The sequence below is a fragment of the Zootoca vivipara genome, chromosome 10 (genome assembly GCF_965207765.1).
Source record: "Zootoca vivipara chromosome 10, rZooViv2.hap1.1, whole genome shotgun sequence".
Classification (NCBI taxonomy): Eukaryota; Metazoa; Chordata; class Lepidosauria; order Squamata; family Lacertidae; genus Zootoca; species Zootoca vivipara.
Window position 1 is genome coordinate 1,297,411 of NC_142593.1, and position 23,347 is coordinate 1,320,757.

The window sequence follows — 23,347 nt, forward strand, 5'->3', positions numbered from 1 at the left end:
GCAATGCAGGTCAAGGGGGCGGCGTTTTGGGGTGCCCAGACTACTTTGCTGGCGTAGGAACAGACATACGCCATTGCTGGATTCTGATTTGGGATGAGAAGTCATGTTTTAAGCTGTCTCTACACTGTAAATAAATAGCACAATAAACTTTTTTGAAGACAAACTGGACTCAGGTGGAGTTACTCTAGAGTAGCCACGACGACCCTCTGACACCTTCCTTTTCTCTTATAAGTGAAAAGTTTCTATTCTTCCTTATCTCCAAGGAATGGGAGGGCAGGCAATAAGTTCCAGTTCCTCACCTCCAAGCAGTAAAACTTCCCAAGTGGTTGCATATTTTGTACCTAGTTATCTTTAAAAACCTCTGAAAAATTACAGGTATATCATGTGTCCAGCTGTGATTTGTTCTGGTCTAAGGAAGAATCCTATTCAATCCTAGGAAGGAGATACTTCATACCTTGAAAAGTCAGCTGAGAACATTTCAGCCTGTTCTCCTTTGTGCTGGTTGAAAATACTATGTGTTCAGCCTACAGGGATTAGCACCCAAACACATATGGCTGGGTGAGCAGATGTACAGTGGTACCTCGGTTTAAGTACACAATTGGTTCCGGAAGTCTGTACTTAACCTGAAGCGTACTTAACCTGAAGTGAACTTTCTCATTGAAAGTAATGGAAAGTGGATTAATCCATTCCAGACGGGTCCGCAGAGTACTAAAACTGAAAGTACTCAAACCAAAGCGTACTTAAACCGAGGTATGACTGTACAGTACATGCTTCTAAGCAACAATTGTACTTCGAATAATTTAAAAGATAAAAATGAATTTTTCCTCTCTCAAGGATGTAAGTGTGCAAAGCGTTTTAAGAGCATTTTTATTTTTACAGGATTTAGGCTCTGATATACAAAACCTCTTTGTTTTGTGCATATTTATACATACCTTCACCAAATTCATTTAGAATAATTGCTATCCTCTTGTTGTGCTGTTCTGTCAAAATATAATTAAGAAGAGTGGTTTTTCCAGCACCTAAAAAAACAGAACCAACTTATTATGCAAAGAAAGGGGGGTGGGGGAATACATATACAACTTAGAAATAAAAATATGCTTTCAAATAGAACTTTACAGGCAGTGACCAGAACTTCCTGAAATGTTAATCTTAATTCTTGATCTCTTCACAAACATTGCACATACTGTATTGTCTTAAAATGGACCTCATGTTCTTAATATACATTTATGGGACACAGCACATTGTGCAAGCTACACTAAAAACATTTCTTCCTTTGCTTCCTCATGTAATTTAAACACTGTGTGTGTGTGTATTAATCACAAATTCATTTCCCACTATTTATAAACAACTACACCGAACAATGGAAAACTCCTAGATTTGATGATGGCATATCTTCAGAAACTTATGAAACAAACTTTGAAATTAGGAAATAAACTTCAATGTACTTTGGTCAAATTTCTGGGGGGCTAAAAAAAATGCAATTTTAATAAGTTCTTGATTCAGCTGAAGTTATAGAAATGTTTTTGAGTTAAAAATAATGATGTTTCTTAGTAGTCAAGAAGGGCACCATGACTCTACCCTCTTAAAGGATGCCAAGGCACCATCATCACCTTGCTGTCATAGAACTTGAAAACTTATTTGTGATAGCAATTTAGCCCTGTATAATGCTCAAATCAATGAGCAATGACAAACCTAGACAGCATCTTAAAAAGCAGACATCACCTTGCCTACAAAGGTCCGTATAGTTAAAGCTATGGTTTTCCCAGTAGTGATGTATGGAAGTGAGAGCTGGACCATAAAGAAGGCTGATCGCCGAAGAATTGATGCTTTTGAATTATGGTGCTGGAGGAGACTCTTGAGAGTCCCATGGACTGCTAGAAGATCAAACCTCTCCATTCTTAAGGAAATCAGCCCTGAGTGCTCCCTGGAAGGACAGATCGTGAAGCTGAGGCTCCAATACTTTGGCCACCTCATGAGAAGAGAAGAATCATTGGAAAAGACCCTGATGTTGGGAAAGATTGAGGGCACTAGGAGAAGGGGACGACAGAGGACGAGATGGTTGGACAGTGTTCTTGAAGCTACGAACATGAGTTTGACCAAACTGCGGGAGGCAGTGGAAGACAGGAGTGCCTGGCGTGCTATGGTCCATGGGATCACGAAGAGTCGGACACGACTAAACGACTAAACAACAACAATGCTCAAATCCTGCAAAGTCAGCACCATGACTGATATTTGCATCGTGACTTCTGATTTACCTAGAGATTGTACCATGCATGTAAGCTTCTGTGCACATTTAGCTGATGGGCTGCTGCAAACTAATTCCCCATCTCACAAAGAGAACCAGTATAAGGCTTCTACATTTCTTTGCTTCTAGAGGGAGGCTTGATGCTCCAACAACTGACCTGAACATCCTTGCTCTCTAATCATGTCACGTCAACAGCACAGGGATTTAATTCATAGCACAATTTATTTATTTTTCACGTTTAAATTTCTTACATGAACTCCACTGTACTCCTCTCTAGTACAGAGTATACAAGGAAAAAGGGAAGACAAGTGCAAAAAGTGTTGTAACACTACTTTTAAATAAAACAAATCATACAAGGTAGAAGGACCCTTGACCAACTCTGGGGTTGCGGTGCTCATCTCACATTATTGGCCGAGGGAGCCGGCGTACAGCTTCTGGGTCATGTGGCCAGCATGACAAAGCCACTTCTGGCGAACCAGAGCAGCGCTCGGAAACGGCGTTTACTTTCCCGCTGCAGTGGTACCTATTTATCTACTTGCACTCTGACGTGCTTTCAAACTGCTAGGTTGGCAGGAGCTGGGACCGAGCAACGGGAGCTCACCCTGTCGCAGATATTCAAACTGCCGACCTTCTGATCAGCAAGCCCTAAGGCTCTGTGGTTTAACCCAAATGCATTATTAATCACCCTACAGTGACAATTCGGCATACAGTTTATTACCTAAATAGCCAGTAATAATAGTAACAGGAATCTTATATGGAATGTCCTGTCCTGCATGGTCATTTATCTGCTGTTCTCTTATTGGAATCAGCTCAGGAATCAGCTCTTCTTCCTCCATAGTAGAGCCTTCCATTTCTGTGTCACTATAACCACCTGCCAAACAAAAACAACAGTTAAAAACAATGGGGAAGGGCTCAAGAATGGAAGCCTTTAAACACTAGGAACCAGAGGGCTGGGAATAAGACATCCTAAAACCCTAACTCTTCACAACCATGTGTGCTGCGCCTCATTTTTGCCCCTCACATATTCCTCATTAAAGCATCATGCAGCTTCCCCCTAAATCTATATACTGTAAAAGTCAGTCTCCTACCTTGCAGCACAATAAAGCAAAACAATCCAGAATGGGGCCATTCAGATAGGAAGAGGTCAGTTGTTCAATGCTTTAGTTTTCAATTGCTGCATCACTAAGACCAGGACTTGGTGTGAAGAAGTGTTCCACTTTACTTTCTCCCACAATACTGAATGGCTGCCATTCACTCCTATGGGACCAGGTCAAGTTCTGCACTTGAACGCAGCCTCACAGCAAGGAAAAACCTGCAGACCATGTGATCACTGACACCAACGCTGTGTGCAGTAAGGACCTCCACTGAAGGCATGGACCTGTCACCATTCTGTCTGGCTCTCTAGTAGATTTGGAATGCCTCAACAACAGTTGTTTTAAACTACTTTCTTTCGACCCTGAGTGTTCAAAAAAATCTGTCAAAATCTTCAATTCTTGAAAAATAGGAAGTTAAATAAAAAGTAACATCAGGGAGTACCTTTCATGCGGTTGAAATATTTTGCAAAATTACAAAGAACATGACTTTTTCCATCTTATTTTTAAATGTAAAATATTTAATGAAAGTATTCTGCAGAAATATATTCTGATTATTTCTACTTTTAGTTTAGTATTTTTATTTGTTTACTTGATTGGGGGTAGGTGCCCCCCCCCCGCTACGCCCCAACCCTTCCTTAGTAAAGGGCAAACATCCAGCGCTCAGAGGGTATTCTCACCCGCGGCGAAACCTGCCCTCCATTTACTGAGAGGAGCGAGCGAGGCCTGGAGGCTGAAGAATAAAGTCGTCAACTCATCGGAACCAGAGATCCTGCCTGAGGTGAGGCTCAGAAACGCAAAGCAGGTTCCGAGTCTGGTCCCTCTGGGAATTCCTCTCTCCCCCTCGCGACCCCAAAGGAGATTCGGAAGCACCGCGCAGATCTCGCGGGACCCCCTGCGATCCCGCGCGCGCTGATTGTGCGAGGAAGCCTCGCTACACTCTGCACAAGCGCAGAGTGTATTGGACGGACAGTCGCCCTTCCTTTTCTCGCGCACCTGCAAGCTCCTCCTCGTCGCCTCGCCGCTTCCTACCCAGCCACGAGCGCATGCGCGCCTCAGCTTCCTTCCCAGCAGTGGACCCGCCAAGCGAGGAACGTCGCTTCCTTCCTCTGCCTGCCCTACAAGAGGCTGCGACGGGCCGCGTCATCGGAGACGTCAAAGGGAATTTGCGTGTCGGCATTGGCGTCACAGGAAGAAGGTTCGGGGAGGCAGCTGACTCTCACTCAAAGAATTCTGGGCCCTGTAGTTTACAGAGCTTCAGCTCCCAGCGAAACTTAACAAACGACAGTGCCCAGAATTCTATAATAGCACCTTTTTAAAAAGAAACACACACACACACCATAAGGAACACCATTTCAGATAAAACCACAGCGGACTTTGCTACCAAACTCTGCCACTTTGTCCTTACCCACAACCACTTCAAATTTGGTGATGACCTGTTCCTCCAGATCAGCGGCACAGCCATGGGCACCCGCATGGCCCCACAGTATGCCAACATCTTCATGGCAGATTTAGAACAACGTTTCCTAAACTCCTACCCACTCAAACCTCTCTTGTACCTGCGATACATTGACGATATTTTTATTATCTGGACACATGGACAACAGACCCTGGAAACCTTCCACCAGACATTCAATGACTTTCACCCCACCATCAACCTAACAATGAACCAATCTATGCAAGAAATACATTTTTTTGGACACTACTATAAAAATACAGGATGGACGTATAGACACCACCTTATACAGAAAACCAACTGACCGACAAACATATCTACATGCTTCTAGCTACCATCCCAAACATACCAAACAATCCATCGTATACAGCCAGGCCCTACGTTACAACCGCATCTGTTCCAACTCTACAGACAGAGAATCTCACCTAAGAGATCTACAGCAAACCTTTTTAGAACTAAAATATCCACCTGATGAAGTTAAACAACAGATCAACAGAGCCAGACTGATACCTAGAGAGAACCTGCTGCAAGACAGACCCAAAAAAGAAAATAACAGAACACCACTAGTCATCACATACAGCTCCCAAGTTAAAACAGTACAACGCATCATCAGAGATCTACAGCCTCTCCTGGACAATGACAGCTCCCTTTCTCAAGCTCTGGGAGGAAGACCTTTCATTGCCTACAGACAGCCACCCAATCTTAAACAACTCCTCACCCACAATAATACAACCACCAGACTTAACATGGACACTGGTACCAGAGCCTGCAATAAACCCAGATGCCAACTTTGCTGCCACATACACCCGGACAACATCATTACTGGCCCCAACAACATCCAACATACCATCTCAGGACTATTTAATTGCTCATCTTCTAACATTGTGTATGCCATCAAATGCCAACAGTGCCCTTCAGCTCTCTATATTGGACAAACAGGCCAAACCCTACGCCAAAGGATAAATGGACATAAATCTGACATCAGGAACCAGAAGACAGAAAAACCAGTAGGAGAACACTTCAATCTCCCAGGACATTCTATACAAGATCTCAAAGTAGCTGTCTTACTACAAAAGAATTTCAGAAATAGACTGGAAAGAGAAGTTGCTGAATTACAACTTATCACCAAGCTCAAAACCATGGAGGGACCTGGTTTGAACAGAGATATCGGATTCTTATCTCATTATACATGATAAAGCGATCTTCAGCCATCTCAACCCTTGCTTTTTCATGCAAATCCATTTGCAGTCGTTTTCGGTCATCAACAGCTATCAGTCAGTCAATCACCCACTTCCACCACCCTTCTGAGTGATCCCCCCTCCCCTCCCCCTCCCCACCCCCTCCCCACCCCTTCTCTACATAAGTGCCTGGGGACTTCTATTTCACTGTATCTGAAGAAGTGTGCATGCACACGAAAGCTCATACCAAAATAAAAACTTAGTTGGTCTTTAAGGTGCTACTGAAGGAATTTTTTTATTTTACACACACACTCACACACACTTCTGTGAATTAAAAAAAATAATGATTTTAAAATCAATTGTGAAAGACCGTGCTTGGGTGGATTGTTCTGCATGGCAATACCAGGCCCCTTCTCGTGGATGTGGCACTGTGGGGTGGATGTTCCTGCAGGAAAAGGGTGGAAAGCAAGGGCGTACCCACCATGCGGCAAGCTAGGGCAGCTGCCCTACTCTAGAAGCAGAGCTGGTGGGCAGAGGCGGAGCACAGCCCGGCGGAGCGCGAGTTCGCCATTCCCGCCGCACCGCGCCGCACCCTCCCTCCAGCTCCCCGTCGCGCCCTCTGGCAAGGCCAAGCGCGGCGGGGAACCAGAGAGCGCGGCGCGGCGGGCGGGAACGCTGAACTCGCGCTCCGCTGGGCTGGGCTCCGCCTCCGCCCACCAGCCCTGCTTCTAGGGAGGGGCACAGCCCGGCGGAGCGCGAGTTCAGCGTTCCCGCCCACTTTGTGGCCCCTCCCCTTCCGTGCCTTGGCCCCTCCCCTTGCCCCCCCCTAGTTTTGATCCTGGGTACGCCCATGGTGGAAAGAGCAATTAGAAGCACCCTCTCAAATGGCAAATTCTTCCGTCCAACCATAGAGCTATGTTCCATTCCTGAATCAGAGAAGCTGGTTATAGTTAAGTCCCAGTTTGGTTTTCACTTGGCTTTGAAAAAGTGCCAATAGTCTCCTCATCAGCCCCACATGGAGAGATGGCTGCTCATAAACACTGCTTTGTGTGAGTCCCACCAGGCAAACTGTGGGTGGGGGTGGGGCAGGGCCAGGGCTGCAGGGGCAGGTGGCCATCATTGGTCAGAGAGAATTGAGCAGAGGCAGGACCCAGTGAAAGCAAGGAATATTTTATTTCTCATTTGCAACAGAGGAGAGAGGAGGCCCTAGAACAAGGGTAAGGGAACTCAGGACCGTCTCAAGCAGGTCGGGCGCCCTGGTGCTGAGGTGCGGAGATTGCTCCGGCGCCCCCGCCCTTGCAGGGCGCAGCACAGCTTCCGCGCGGCTTTGCCCTGCACCACCGGGACTACACCTGAGGAAACTGCCAGAAGGCCCTTGGCGCTGGATCTCAGTGTCCAGGCAGAGCGATGGGGGTGGAGACACTATTTGAGACTGGGCGATAGTTGGCCATATTGGCCGGGTCTAAATATGTTTTTTTAAGAAGCGGGTTAATGACCGCCTCTTTCAGCGGGTCTGGGAAGGCTCCCTCCCAAAGGGAAGCATTCACCACCCTGCAGAGCCCATCACTTTTATGAGCCAGGATGGGCAAGGATCAAGGTGACAGGTGGTCGGTTTCACTCGTCCAAGCAGCCTGTCCACATCCTTTGAGGTAACAGATTGGAATTGCTTCCATGCAATTCTCCCGCCCTGGCCCTGCTGCCACGATGGAGTCTACCTCTTTTTGTATCTGAGTGACTTTATCTGCAAAAATCTTTGCAATGCCCCGGTGACAAAGGTGGTTCTGTTAAATTGCGAACCACCTGAAAGAGTCTCCTGCTACTATTTTCTGCAGATGCCATAGAGGCAGTGAAGAAAGTCCACTTCGCCGTCACTATCGCCACTTGGTAGGCTCGACGTTGAGCTCTAACCCTTGTCCGGTCGAATTCAAAATGAGTTTTCTGCCACCAGCACTCTAACTATCTCAGTGATTGTTTCATTGCCCTCATCTCTGGGGGAAACCATGGGGCTGTCCAGGCTCCATGCAATTGGAAGGGTGCTTCAGAGCCAGTCAATAGCCCTGGTTAACTCCACATTCCAGCAACCAGGGAATCAGCTGAAAGGCATCAACATGGGATAAAACATCCCCTACCACTCTCTCGAAATCATTTGGATCCATTAAGGGGCAGGGGCGGACCATCTGAATTGGTCCAACCTCCCTACAGAGGGGAAGGGTCACAGAGAAGTCCTGTTGCACCAGGCAGTGATCTGACCATGGCACTTCCTTTGTTTCACTTTTACTTAGTGCCAGTGTTGTGCCTTTGGCACGGGCAAAGTTCATAAATGTATTTCGTTTGTATGGGCTGTTATTGTACTGGGTATCGTGGCTCCACCTACTGGCCAAAAAGAATATTGCAAGAACGACAGTTGCTGATAGTTGGTGGCTGAGGGGTTTTAGAGGAGGAGTTTAGTGGGTGTGAGGGTACCAGAGGGAGGGCTGTTTGTTACATGTTCTCCACCTGCAAGATAGTATCGTTGTTTTACCATTTAATACTTGTCTTCACACTTATTATTTGTCTTATCCGATTTGTTTTACCTCGTTCTTGACTGTTAATGAAGTATAGGATTAAAAGTAAAAAAACAGTCTTTTTTTCTTTCCCATCGAAGACAAGAAGGTTTAGCTGTATGTCGAACTACCTAGGTCACCAGGCACGAAAGCACACATTCTACTCATGTAAAAACACACTGATTCCTGGACCGTCTGTCACCCAAATTTAGAAGGCGATTGGACTGGATCCGGCCCCCAGGCCTTAGTTTGCCTACCTATTATATAGATGTAATATGCCTACAAGAGACCCATGTAGTAATAAGACATAAAATAATTTTAAGTAATAAAAAGTTAGGGATGGAATTTATAGCAGCAGACAAATAAAAAAAAAAGCTGTGGTTTTGCACATTAAACAAAAACTTGAGCCCTTTTTTAAAAAAAAGATGAGCAAGGAAGAGTGAATGGAGTACAGATAGTAGTACAAGGTGGAAAAAAAACCTTATTAATTGGAATCTATGCCCCTAATGCAGGGGTGTCCAAACTTTTTTTCAAAGAAGGCCAGATTTGATGAAGTGAACAAGTTGTTGAGCTTTTTTTTTAGGATTGAAGTTGTTGAGCTTTAGAAACATATTTTATTTTTATTTTTTTGCAATATGCTGATCAGAAAATGATCTTAGTGGGTGATTTAAATGGGGTGTTTTCACTTGAAATGAACAGAACAATTATAAAAAGAGACTAAAGAAGGGAGACTCCCAACAAGTTTGTTTTATTTGTCAGAGAATTTAAATTTGATAGATGTATGGAGAGTCAAAAATCCTCTAGATCAGGCATGTCAAACCTGCGGCCCTCCAGATGTTTTGGACTACAATTCCCATCTTCCCCAACCACTGGTCCTGCCTAGCTAGGGATCATGGGAGTTGTAGGCCAAAACATCTGGAGGGGCGCAGGTTTGACATGCCTGCTCTAGATAGAGAGTTCACGTTCTTCTCACATGTGCATGAAAGTAGTGCAAGAATTAGTGCAATGTGGATCTCTGAAGATTTAGAACTGAGTAAAAAAAAAAAAACACAGAATAATTGCCAAGAACATTATCAGACCACAATCCATTAATTTTAGAATTGCAAAATGAACAACATTCCACTTTTAGATGGAGATTAAATGAAGATCTGCTAGACAACCTGAATATGTTAGAAAAGGCAGAAAAATATTAGGGGACTATTTTGAGTTATATTCAAATCAAGTAATCTTGCAGATTCATATAAGATAGGACCAGAAAAAAGATTGAAATAGAGGAAATTACCAAAATTCCCAGATGATAAGTTAGTAATTTTAAATGCCCCAATAATCTTCGGACGTATTGGAGACAATCAATTTGGCAAAAACAGGGAAAATGCCAGGACCAGATGGACTGACAGCTAAATATTATATTAAAAATTATACAAACAATTATTAGCACCATTATAAGCGACAATGAATGAAATTTCAAAGTTTGGGAAGGTGCCGGACACATGGAGAGAGGCTTACATAACTTTAATTCCTAAACAAGAGACAGACCTGACACCAATAAAAAATTATAGGCCAATTTGACTAATAAATCTATATATAAATATAAAATGTGCATGTTTGTGGGTCTCCACTTTTCTCCAAAACCGCTTGACAGATTGCGTTGAAATTTGGACACAACATTCCAGTAAACTTAGATAACACAGATGTGATACCTGTCACAGGTAAAAACATGAATTTGTGAAAAAATAATAGCTCCCTCCAGTGGACGTCAAAGGAACAGATGCCATTTCTGTGGTAACACCACACCACACACACCCCTCCTCCTCCTCCTCCCTCACCACCACCCGCCCCAACTCCTCCTCCTCCCACCTCACCAGGCCAGCCCCACCATTGATGCCGCCCACGCCACCTTAAGATCCAGGCTGGACCTTGAGAACCAGGCCGGGCCTCAAGATCCAGGCTGGGCCTCGAGAGCCAGCCCAGGCCCCAAAATCGCCTCCTCCGCCTCCTCTAACGGCACAAGAGGCAAGCTGGGCCCCTCCACCACCACCTCCGACACTGCCGATGCCTCGGAGGGAACGGGTGGGGGAGATACTGCACCTACACAGGAGAACTCTAACCCATCTCTGACTGACCGAGCAGATGAGGGGCCCACCTACAGGAGCCCGGGAGCGATACAGGGGAGAGACCGGGACAGGAGCATACCTGCCAAGTTCCTGCCGGAAAAATAAGGGATTGGCAGACCTGAAGTAGCGCTGCCGCCATTTTGGAACTGGGTAGAGCAGCACCGGAAGTCGCTTCTGAGCATGCTCTGCCCAGTTCCAAAATGGCCACCGCGCCGGAAGTCACGCTGCGGTCATTTTGGAACTGGGCAGAGCAGCATCTAAAGTTGCTTCTGAGCATGCTCCGCCCAGTTCCAAAATGGCTGCGGCGCCAGAAATTGCTTCTGCACATGTCCAGAGACTCCAGACATGCGCAGAAGAAGCCTCCCCCGGGCGGTAAGTAAACCGGGGGAAAACAAAAAAACCCGTTTTTCCAGCTGGGAATGGCTGGAAAAATGGGGGTTTCCCAGGGAATACGGGAGACTTGGCAGCTATGGACAGGAGGCCTTGACGACAAGGTACGAGAACCAAGAGGAGGGGACGGGTGGGGGGTGATGGTCCTGCTGGAGCCACTCAGGGGATCATCCACGTTCTCTTTGCTTTCTTTTCAATTACACAGACTGAGCCACAGCAACACGTGGCTGGTACAGCTGGTAATGATTATAAACCGTTTGCTAATATTTTGGCCAACAGGATGAAAACAATATTAAAGGGAATTTTAATCATGATCAGGCAGGCTTACTTCCGGGCAGACAAATGAAGGATAATATAATAAATATTGTAGATGTGATAGAGTACCTGGAAGTAAGAAATGAAAAACAAGCAGACAATGATAATGAAGAATTTAAAAAAGACTGGGAACCTTTTATGTTGTATTTACGGAAATACTGTAAAGATATGGACTCACTAACAGGGTTTGATTAAATACTTACAAGTAAGAAAATAAGATCAAAGGTTAAGTAATAATAATAATAATTTATTTATACCCCACCCATCTGGCAGGGTTTCCCCAGCCACTCTCAGCAGCTTCCAACAGAAAAATAAAACAATCTATTAAAGATTAATAGCCTCTCTAAACAGGGCTGCCTTCAGATGTCGTCTAAAAATCTGGTAGCTGTTTTTCTCTTTGACATCTAATGGGAGGGCGTTCCACAGGGCGGGCGCCACTACCGAGAAGGCCCTCTGCCTAGTTCCCTGCAACTTGGCTTCTCGCAGCGAGGGAACTGCCAGAAGGCCCTCAGAGCTGGACCTCAGTGTCCGGGCAGAACGATGGGGGTGGAGACGCTCCTTCAGGTATACTGGGCCCAGTAAGGACAACATGGAATGAAACTGACTGTAAGATGTAATCAATGAAGCGATGAAGATTATAAAAAATAAGGTAATAATTAAGCAGAATTAGCAAATATTTAATGAAGCAGAAGGAGAGGTTGAGGGAAGTCATGGGGGGAGGGTTTCTTTGTCTTTTATATGACAAATGTTATATTGTGTTGTTTGACTGAATATACAATTGTAAAAATCCAATAAAAAATATTATTATTTATATAAAAAGCAGAAATCAGTGGCGAAATACCAAGTCTTACATTATTAAAAAAGGTATGTTTAGGTGAAATACTAATATTTAAGGTTGATGCAAACAGCTCAAGTTTTATAAGGGTGGCTGACTTTGCAGGGATTCTTTAGTTGCAGAGGTGTTTTAATTGCCTTTAGCAATACAGTACTGTACTGTATTGATGGTAAAAACAAAAACCTTGTGATTGTCCATGAAGCCACTAGATGGCACTTCAGACTGAACATTTCTACATTTTGAATCATACCAACTTTTTGTTTATCCCCATTTGTCATTCCAATGCATTTTGTTCACCCCGGCATCTGCAACCACACACACTTTCTTGGTGGAATGTGCAGGATTGGACTGTGAAAATGCTCCTGGCTAAAAAAATAAATAAAAAATCCATGTTATGAGTGTTATGAGAATTTCTCATTGGAACTAATCTGAAAAAGGATTTTTATCTTTTTTTACCGTCCTAGGTGGACCAGCAATCCAAGTACAGTGGTACCTCGCTTTATGAACACAATTGGTTCCGGAAGTCTGTTCACTAACTGAAGCGTTCATAAACTGAAGCGAACTTTCCCACTGAAAGTAATGGAAAGTGAATTAATCCGTTCCAGATGGGTCTGCGGGGTTTGTAAACCAAAAATTCGTAAACCAAGGTGTTCATAAACCGAGGTTCCACTGTAATTTAAAAGCCAGGTGGTTATTTTTTTTCTGAAATAAGAGAAATTTGTGCAGTTTTGTTTGTTGACTCCCACACAGTTAAAAAGGTAAAGGGACCGCTGACCATTAGGTCCAGTCGTGACCGACTCTGGGGTTGCGCGCTCATCTCGCATTATTGGCCGAGGGAGCCGGCGTATAGCTTCCAGGTCATGTGGCCAGCATGACAAAGCCGCTTCTGGCAAACCAGAGCAGCACATGGAAACGCCGTTTACCTTCCCGCTGTAGCAGTTCCTATTTATCTACTTGCATTTTGACGTGCTTTCGAACTGCTAGGTTGGCAGGAGCTGGGACCAAGCAACAGGAGCTCACCCCGTCACAGGGTTCGAACTGCCGGCCTTCTGATCAGCAAGCCCTAGGCTCAGTGGTTTAACCACACAGTTAGCTCTAGTCTAATTTATCTTAATTGATCCACAGCACAACCCTATACATACCTACTTCAGTACAGGGTTTAGGATTGCTATCTCAGTATTCTGTCTAGAAGTGGAAAGGAATTAAACTTTTGTATATGCTGTTAATCTATATTCTCTGAGCATCAGAGCTGCTGCACAAATTGAAAAGTTCATGTATGAATGCTATACTTCAATATACCAAGTCCCATTGTGACCTGGGCAGAATGGGAGGTGGGGCAATGAAATATAAGGGTGGACGGAGGGAAAAAAAGTGGTGAAGATATCCTGGGGTCGTTTTTCTTTCCTCCGTGCTGTGTAAAATACATGTTTAAATTGCATGGCGGCTTAGGCTTTCTCTCCTGTACTGTGCTAGATTGAGTGCCTAATTTGCTCACATGCCCGGATTTGTTTTCATAACCTGCGATTATTAATTTGTATTTATTTGTCTATTAAATCCACCCCAGGCACAGAGGCGCAGCCTTTACAACCCACGTGGGCTTCTTCGCGTTCTCGGCGTTGTGCGTTTCGCACGCGCTGCTGCTGCTGCTGCTTCTAAATGCCCAGACGTGCTTCTTCCCCAACTCTATCCCGAGGAGGAGCCCCACTGTGCCGCCGCCCAATATTTCCCTTGGATCGAAACCCGAATCTTGTTCAATGAGCGATCATCTCGAGCTTTTCCTGAACGGAAGCGTTTGCAAAAAGAGCAGCTTGTGCAAGCAACGGACACGTTCTCGCAACTTTCTTAACTGTTTGGCCACGGAGATAACAAGGGCGGCTCGGTCGTTTGTGCACATTATTATGCAGAAGAGTCCCAAACTGCAGCCCCGCCCAGTGCTGGAAAAAAGCTAAGAAAGAAGTTCGGGGAGGAAGGGAGGACGAGGAGATCTCGCAGCGCAGCGCAGCGCAGCGTCCCCGATCGGATTAACGCACGTGGAGATCTCCAAAGCGGGACTGACATGTGTTGACATGACCCCTTCAGACTTCGGGCGGCGGCTCATAAGGAAAGCGATTCCTCCCAAAACGAAAGAAACGTCTTCGGTGGCACTTAGAAGCCGTTAAAAAAGAGTAATAATAGTATTAAATGGCGTAACGTTTTAACAAGCTGGGCAGAGCAGGTCTGGAGTCCGGTCAGTGCCCGGCCTGGGAGCCACAGGTATGGATTGGCAGGATACATTCCATGATGTGAGAAACGGCAGGGTAGAAATGTATGAAGAAGACGACTCACACCTAAAAATGGAAAGCCATTTTCAGGGGAAATGGTTCAGCTTAGTCCTCTCCCTGATGAGCTAGATTCACTTGCAGGGATGCTTTTATCTATGCCACGCCACATTTCAAAATGTGACACCCCCTCACCGCCTGAGGGGTCCAACCCCCGCCCGCCCGCCCTTCCAGCCTCCAGCGGGCCGGGCAGCTCCGGCCCCACGTGCTCCTTCCGTTGCGGGACGCGGCGACACCGGCTGCCTCCGGCCGCCGCGACGGCAGAAGAGTCCCTGGCCCCTCCCCGTCCGTCGCCTGCGGGTTTCAAGGAAGAAAACAGAAAAGGCGGAAGTTTCTTCTGCCCCGACCTGCCGATGAGGCGCCCGGAGCAGCAGGGCTTGAGGAAGGAGGAGGAGGAGGAGACCCGCCGGCGAGCGGCATGGCCACGCTGCCCAGCTCGGACAGGAGAGCCTTTGCTCTGAAAATCAACAGGTAAGGGCACCTTGACTGGCCGCGCTGGCCGGGGAAGCTCCAGCCGAGACGCGCCGCGACGGAGAGCAGAGCTGCCCCCCGCCCGGGAGGGACTCCGCCCGCCGCAGATCCGCGCTCCCCGGGACGTTGAGGAGAGGCGAAGCAGAGCGCGCGCGCACACACACACCCACATGCTCCGAAGGAATTGGGGGGGGGGGAGTTGGAATCAGCTTGGCATTGGGTTAGAAATCTAGATGCAATTGCAGCTTGTTGTTTTGTCGATTTTGAAGGAGAAAGCCTCGCCTCCTGGGGGCAAAACCCCAACCATGTTATTATTTGCACAGAGAGGTGGTCATAACTTGATAGAAGGTTTTTATAGCTCTGAGAAACAGGAAATGTCAAAAACTTGGTCAAAACTTTTCCTCAGCATGGTTCTAAACTGCAGTGAATGTATGTTTGTGATTAACAAAGTTTTTCCTTTCCTTCCCAAGGGTTTAAGGTTGCAAAAACTTCTTATGGAGTAGTGCAATATACTTCACTGGGATTCTCATGTGACTACTTTGTAACAGATTGTTCTCAGTTGAAGCCAGACTCTAATCCACAAAACTGGCATACTTCCATTTAAAAAAATCCTGGTGAAAATGCTGGGATTGTGCCAGTTAAGTGCAATTAAGGCTGTAAGTAACTTGTGGCTTGTTGTCGCTTGAATGTTTCGCCTTTTCCATACACCTTTAATAACTGTACAAGCAGAAATTCAACAGGCACCACTTTCCTAGGCATAGAAATACAGTAATGGGTAGACTCACCTGCTGAATATATGTCTCACACGAACCTAAACTATAATTATTGACCTGTTAAGACCCAGGAAATGGCTTGGGGTTAAAAAAAGAAAAAGAAAAAGAAAGTTATTTGAAACTCTGCTCAGTTTAGCTCCCCCCCCCACTGTTTTGGTATCTAATAATACAACCCTAATCCTATTAATCCCAGTAGAGCATACTTTCAGGCAAGACAATTTTTCCTACCAGAAAAAAAAGTATGGAATTAAATTTACTTTTTGTGGATGTATACTTTGATCACTTATTATATTTCCTACTGTCCATTTCAATAATCGAGTTTGTGTATGAACTAATATAACATTTTATTATGTTGCCTTACATGACCAACTACCTAGTGAAATCAGAGACGTGAAGAGCTTCTTTCAGTTCTTTTATTTAAATCAACAGAAATACATGGAGACCACGGAATATGCTCCCTCAATCTTGAGCCGCTGCTCAGAGTGCCTACTCCACCCCTCTGGCAGTTACTTCCTAGCTTCCATACCCCTCCTGCCTGCCATCTACGGTGGCCAGCAATGAAATCTTTCTGTCCTGATACTGGAAGGGAGAGCCTAGTTCTAGGAGGAGGAAGGGGCTCTACCAGGCTTTCAAGTGGCATGGTGTCAACGGTCTGCTGTACTGTTTCTACCACTTCTGACTCCTGTCTCTGTTCAGGACTAGTGCATCTGCTAGCTTGCTCCTGTTCCTCAGCCTCCATTGTTTCCCAGCTCTTTGCTTCCTCTTCTGGGGTGTGCCACCATCATGAACCTGGGCCCATGCTATCCTCATCTGTCTCCTGCCTGGAAGCCTCCAGGGATGGCCGTCTCCATCTCTCCTTCTCATCTGCCCAGTCCCTGACATAACAAGATGGAAGGCTTTTGTTCTTTAAACCAAAACTGTAGATAAAAATGTTAAAGGTATTTCCCAGTCTGAAGCATTTCACATCTTTTGATGCTTTTCTATGTGTAGTCAAATTCAATAAGTTGAAGGATAGAACAACGGGGAGATTCTGCAGTCGTGCAATTGCAAAAATGTCTTTGTCGTGTGGCACTTGAGTAAAAGCCACTGCAGGAAATGTAAGTGATTGCAGAAACTCAACTGTTGGGACCTTTCAGATGTTGCCGTGCTCTCCCTCTAGCATGTCCAGGTATAATGTTAGCTAAACCAATCAGCGCTGCAGGCACCGGCCCGAAGCCGGGTAATTTTTGGGACGCCTGTTATAGAGTAAGGAATCATGGCTGGGCAGAACATAGATAAATGTTTTAAGAATGACTGGCACCTGCAGATTTTATTTTTGAGTTTTCATTATCTTATCAGATCTCATGAATAATGAGACCACAGTGTATAAAATAGCAATTGTTCTTCAATATACAGTATGTTGAAAGTTACCGGTCAAGATAAAGACAAATTAATCTTGTTAAAGACACCGTTGCTCTACAGCTGAGCCCATTTTAGTTTCCCATTTTACAATTCATGTTCTTAGGGACTACGGATCACCTGTGATTATTCCTCAGGAGACTCATATATATTATCTAGTAAAATGTGTTTCACTGTGCATGCAAGATTAAAATGTCTTAATTATTTTAACTGTTTTTAACTGACAACTAGTTTGTGGTCAAAGTCAGGTCTCTTTGTTGGATGTGCCTGAGTGGAGAGGAGTGAGGCAGAGCTGGGGCCCCCAATCACAGTGGTTCAAGGTAGGGGGAGGTATGGCGTGGGGGGCAGGCCGAGTAAGGGGCACACAACACAGGCAATTGGTGACTGTGCCCTTTGCCATCCCCTCCTCCAACCTGGGGAATTGCTGCTGCCTATTGGCCAGCCCTCGGGATTGTGGCTGCTGTGGCTGAATTCCAGGTCCATGGATCCGTCAGGGAGACCGTTTGCACTCTGGACCCTTGCCCCTCTTGACTGATAAAAACCAGCAGGGAGGGGGCAGGGAGATGGTTAATGCCTCTTTATGAGAGATGGTGGTCCCTGCCTACTAGGAGGAGGCAGTGCTAAAGCCACTTCTCAAGAGACACTCCCTGGACTCAGAAAATCTCGCAAACTACTGGCCAGCTGCTAAAGGTTCTAGAGTGGGTGGTTGCAGACCAGATCCAGGCACTCTTGGAGCAAACTGATTTTCTAGATCAATTTCCATTAGGGTTTAGGCCCACTTTTGGCACAGAAACTTGGGTTTTGGTCACCCTGTCGGGAGAGAGACTGGGGAAATGTGTCCCTGTTACTTCTCTGCCACCTTTCAGTGACTTTCGATACCCTCAGCCGTGGTATCTGAATTAGGGGTGGGTGACACCGCTTTGTGGTGGTTGCAGTCCTAATTGGATGGTCATTCCCAGAGGGGAGTATTTTTCAGCCCCGTGGAAGCTTCGATGTGGGGCTCGATTCTCTCCCCTGTCCTGTTTAACATCTACATGAAACTGCTAAGAGGTTTGGAATACGTTTGTCAGCAATAGGCTGATGACACACAGCTCTACTTCTCCTTTACATCTGCAGGTGAGACAGTGGAAGTGCCGGGCCATTGTCTTGTCTTGATAATCGACTGGATGAGAGCCAACAAAGTGAAGCTCAATCCAGATAAGATGAAGGCACTGTTAGTGGGCAGTTCCCTAGAGCGGATGGCTGGGAGGTTGCCTGCTCTTGATGGGGTTCCACTTCCTCTGAAGGAGCAGGTTCTCAGCTTGGGGGTTCTCCTAGATCCTTTGCGGCTCAGGTGGCATCAATGGCTCAGAGTGCCTTCCTTCAGCTTTGGCTGGTGGCCCAGCTACGCCCCTATCTGAACAGGGATAGCCTAACTACTGTCCTCCATGCTCTGGTAACCTCAAGGTTAAATTCCTGCAACATTATATGTAGGGCTGCCTCTGAAGATGGTTCAGAAACGTCAGTTAGTGCAGAACTCAGCAGCTCACTGGGACAAGACGATTTCAGCATATTACACCAATCCTGGTCCGACTGCACTGGCTGCCAATTAGTTTCTGGGCCCAATTCCATAGCTGCCAAGTTTTCCCTTTTCTCGCGAGGAAGCCTATTCAGCATAAGGGAAAATCCCTTTAAAAAAGGGATAACTTGGCAGCTATGCAATTCAAAGTGCTGGTTTTGAGGTATAAAGCCTTAAACAGCTCAGGACCACAACACTTCAAGGACCGCCTGTCTCCATATGAACCTACCTGGACCCTGAGATCATCCTCTGAGGAGGCCCTTCTTCATGTGGCAACATGAGAACGGGCTTTCTCTCTAGTGGCTCCTTGTTTGTGGAAGGCTCTCCCCAGAGACGTTTGCCAGGCGCCTTCATTATACACCTTTAGGTGCCAGGCAAAAACGTTCCTCTTTAATCAGGCCTTTGGCTGATAAACATCTAGGTGAGGTAAAGCTACCCCTGACCATTAGGTCCAGTCACGGACGACTCTGAAGTTGTGCGTTCATCTCACTCTATAGGCCGTGGGAGCCAGCATTTGTCTGCAGACAGCTTCCAGGTCATGTGGCCAGCATGACAAAGCTGCTTCTGGCGAACCAGAGCAGTGCACGGAAACACCGTTTACCTTTCCACCAGAGTGGTACCTATTTATCTACTTGCACTTTGATGTGCTTTTGAACTGCTAGGTGGGCAGGAGCTGGGACCGAGCAACAGGATCTCACCCCGTCACAGGGATTCGAACTGCCAACCTTCTGATCGGCAAGCCCTAGGCTCTGTGGTTTAGACCAGTGGTCCTCAACCCCCGGGCCACGGACCGGTACAGGTCCATGGATCAATTGGTACCGGGCCACCCAAGGAACATTAAATACAATTAAATGAAAATTATTAAATCAAAACAATCTAAATAAAATATAAGCAATCAACGCCCCCCCCTCAGCAGGCGGCAGTAAAATTATCAAACGTTGACTGGTCCGCGGCAATAAAATGGTTTGGGGAGCACTGGACTTTAGACCACAATACCCCTTTTAAGTGTGTTTGTGGGAGGGGAAAGTCATTGAGGTTTTAAAATCATGTATTTTGTGCTTTTATATTGTATTTTTATGTTGTGAACTGCACTGAGATCTGCAGATGAAGGGCAGTATACAAATTTAATAAAAATAATAACTCATCTGGTTGAATGCCTACCAGGTGGCAAGCAAAACAGAGCCACCTTAAAATTAGGTTGTGGCTTCTACATGTTTGAAGGATTCCCTAGGTATATAGAAGCATATAACATTTGGGGGAAGAGGTGGGGTAAGGAAAGAGAAGGAGGCTGTCCTGCTCAGACCTGTAAGCCCAATAGCAAACATCCTAGAGGGGAGGGGATTAGGTTTGGCGAGGGATCTTTCAGAGAAGGGGAGGAGGAAATGGCACATTTTCTGTTTCACAGTATCCAGATCCACACCCACCTGCCACATTCACAATTACATAGTTATAAAATACTGAGCTCTTGAGTTGGCAGCCAGTCCAGCCAACCTCCTAGTAGAATTGGTTTTGTATAGGATTTCTTGAGTCTACTGATATGTTCAGGGACACCCTGCTATTACGTGATACCATCACAGCTCACTTAACTGCTGGCTGCCTGATTCAATGACAAAACCGTACAATTTTGAACAGTAAGGTTTTTTTGAACAGCTTTGTGATCACTGCCAGTCTTTCCTGTGTGCTGTCTTCCACAAGTGTGTGTCATGAGGGATACGACTTGTGCGCACCAGGGACCCTGGTGGATTGTTGTGACACAGCAACTTCCTATTTCTGAGTTTCCAGTTTTGAACAATATTTGCATGACTGGGAAAACATTGTACATGGTGCTGGCAGTAATAATCTACACAATTTTGAGATGTCCACTACTTTTGTTATCTTACCTTGGTAATGGACTGGATGAGAGCCAACAAAGTGAAGCTCAATCCAGATAAGACGGAGGCACTGTTAGTGGGTGGTTCCCTAGACCAGATGGCTGGGAGATTACGCTCCCTTTGAAGGAGCAGGTTCGTAGCTTGGGGGTGATCTTGCATCCACTGCTTTCACTTGAGGCCAAGGTGGCTTCTGTGGTGTGGAGAGCCCACCTGCCCCTATCTGGACAGGGGTAGCCTGACTTCTGTGGCCTATGCTCTCGTAAGACCTCTGAATATGGCTCAGAAACTTCAGCTGGTGCAAAATTCAATGGCCAGATTGCTCACCAGAGCAAGACCATTTGAGCATTTAACACCAATCCTGGCACAACTGGACTGGCTGCTGATTAGGTTCTGGACGCAATTCAAAGTGCTGGTGTTGACCCATCAAGCCTTGCACGGCTCAAGACCTCAATGCTTTGAGGATCACCTTTCCCCTTACAAACTGACCTAGACCCTGCGCTTGTCATCTGACGCCCTTCTCTATATTCCCCCTCCCAGAGAGGTTTGGAGGGTGGCAACAAGAGAACGGGCCTTTTCTATGGTGGCTCCCCAATTGTGGAATGCTCTCCCCAGAGAGGTTTGCCTGGCACCATCATTACATATCTTTTGGCACCAGGCAAAAACATTCCTCTGAATAACTGCCAAAGGGACTGCCTGCTTCGAAACTGTTGCTTCCTCTTTGCAGTCGGTAGATTCTCTCTCTCTCTCTCTCTCTCTCTCTCTCTCTCTCTCTCTCTCTCTCACACACACACACACACACACAGTTTTAAATATTTATGTAAGATGCAGAATGAATGGTACATACTTCTGAATAAATAAAGATTGCTCAGAGTCTTTTAAATCCATACTTGATGTAGTATTGTAATTGTTTTCTTTCCACCATGGTCTTAGGAATCAACTCGCACCAGCCCCAGCCACCTTGGCCATGGTTCAAGCATTCTAGGGGAGGGTCACAAATTCCCCACCCCTGATCTAAGGGATTGTTTTGCTTCGTAGACACTAGAGGCTAGACATACTAGAAATATTGAGAATTCACGCTCTGCTAAGCATTTTTATGGGATTCTTAAATTGGTGGTTTGATTGACTTCTCCCTCCTTTCCCTTTTCTTCACTTGCTTTATAGGCATAGAAGCCCCACTTGATTGATCTTGCTGTGAGTTAGTTATACCTAATTTAGAGGCCATGAGTATATTTTTATACAAATACATGCAGGTCTCACTATCCAAACACAATGTGTTCTCAGGAAATCATTTGTTAGGCAAGCATTTACATAACGAGTCTGCAATTTCTATGGATTGTGTGTATCATTATGTGTCAAAAAACTTAAAGTAAAGTAGGACCTAATTTGGGAATGTCTGGTGTCTTCTTCCTTTTTATGTCAAAGGCATTCCTCAGCAGAAATAAGACAACACTTTGTGCAGCAGGCAAACCATGGACCGTTGTCTCAGCGAAGTATCAGCAACCCTGGTTTCTCTTCTCTCCAGCTAGTAAGTATGGAGCTCGTGGTGCATCTCTGTGCTCTTTACATAGGGAACGGAGCCTTTGAGGGTGTGGGATGGGCTATAGAATAGGGGGGACTTTGGAGTGGAGAAACTGAGCAGGGAAGAGGTTATGCACACAGCCTTCTTAGCTCTCCATCTCCCTTTTCCTATAAAAAAATGCTGTTAGTATGTTTGCATGTAACATACATTATTACATAAATAGGACAGCCCACTCTGCAGAGATGTTGTTTGACCATTGTAAGTGCAACTACCTGACAATGATTTAAAATCAGACCAATAATGTTTAGGATTTTAAAGTATCCTGATGAAATGCTTAATTTATTGGTGTGTCCCCTTATTTAAAGCAATTGAGAATGAATGCCATGCTTAACAAGGGAAATATTTATTTATATATCGTCTCTTATGTAATTACTTCTGGGTGGTGTACAAGAATTAAAGCAAAATCCTATATAATAATGTCCAAGTTGTCCCTGCGTCCAAGCTGTCCCGTGTGTCCCTGGGTCACTGCGCATGTGCACTAGGGATACAGGGATTGGACAGCAGAGACTGCGCGCGCGCACTCTCCCCCCCCTGCCTCCTCCAACCGCCACTCCCGCCGGACACCGCCTCACTGCAGGGCACGTCAGGGAAGCGAGGGTGGAGGCCGGCGAAGGCCTCCTCACAACCCTCCCTGGCCCGTGAGAGGAGCGGCGGTTGGAGGAGGCGGGGGGGGGGAAGAGTGCGTGCGTCCTTCCTGTCGGCGGCTGGGGGAGAGGAAGGAAAGAGGAGAAAGCAGCACTTTCTCCTCCGTTCCTGTCCCCCTGCCGCCGACAGCAAGGGCGGGTCCCAGGGTTCGGAGAAGCGCTGCGCAAGCGCTTCTCCGAACCCCAGGATGTTCTAGCGCCCGTTATTAAACGGGCTGAAAACCACTAGTAGACAATAAAATTAAAAACAATACAAATTAAAAACAGAGCAGTATAACATTATCAGTAGCTAAAATATTTAAAATTGTATGTGGAATAACCTGAGGTGGCATTTTCAAACTTGCAGCATGATTTGTTCTGTGGAGCTGTATACAGGAGATGTAGGAAACTCCCGGCTTGCATGCCATTTTCACCTGCAAATTTAGCCAAAAGGGGCTTTGCACATACTGCCAACTGGCAGTGCCTTCGAAGCTCCTTGGTCAGGGCTCCCAAGAGCCCAATGAGTAGCTGATTCTCAGGTGTTTGGGAAATGCTGCAGAAAGTGCTACATTCTGACAGGTGTCAACCA

General features: G+C 45.9%; 2 protein-coding genes across 11 annotated transcripts in view; one reads left to right on the forward strand and one right to left on the reverse strand.

The window, feature by feature from the left end:
• ZNG1C (Zn regulated GTPase metalloprotein activator 1C) overlaps window positions 1-10,773 on the reverse strand; it is a 30,921-nt gene extending 20,148 nt beyond the window's left edge. For 2 of the 5 annotated variants that reach the window (XR_004691560.3, XM_035099761.3), the window contains exons 1-3: window positions 4,333-4,476; window positions 2,964-3,116; window positions 933-1,019 (exon numbers count right to left, since the gene is read on the reverse strand). Coding sequence is in view for 3 of the 5 variants with exons in the window: in XM_035099761.3 (XP_034955652.2) it covers window positions 933-1,019; window positions 2,964-3,116; window positions 4,333-4,384 (292 nt within the window). In the remaining 2 variants the exon portion in view is untranslated. Of the gene's footprint in view, window positions 1-932; window positions 1,020-2,963; window positions 3,117-4,016; window positions 4,477-6,340; window positions 6,416-10,706 lie in introns of those variants that run through there. The other 3 variants (XR_015946141.1, XM_035099763.3, XM_088652984.1) reach the window with 2 other exon arrangements.
• A 3,558-nt stretch (window positions 10,774-14,331) lies between these two features.
• The window catches only part of DOCK8 (dedicator of cytokinesis 8), a 148,781-nt gene continuing 139,765 nt past the window's right edge, over window positions 14,332-23,347 (forward strand). For all 6 annotated transcript variants that reach the window (XR_015946139.1, XR_009558306.2, XR_015946140.1 and 3 more), the window contains exons 1-2: window positions 14,332-14,956; window positions 21,979-22,081. Coding sequence is in view for 3 of the 6 variants with exons in the window: in XM_035100303.3 (XP_034956194.3) it covers window positions 14,904-14,956; window positions 21,979-22,081 (156 nt within the window). In the remaining 3 variants the exon portion in view is untranslated. The remainder of the gene's footprint in view (window positions 14,957-21,978; window positions 22,082-23,347) is intronic.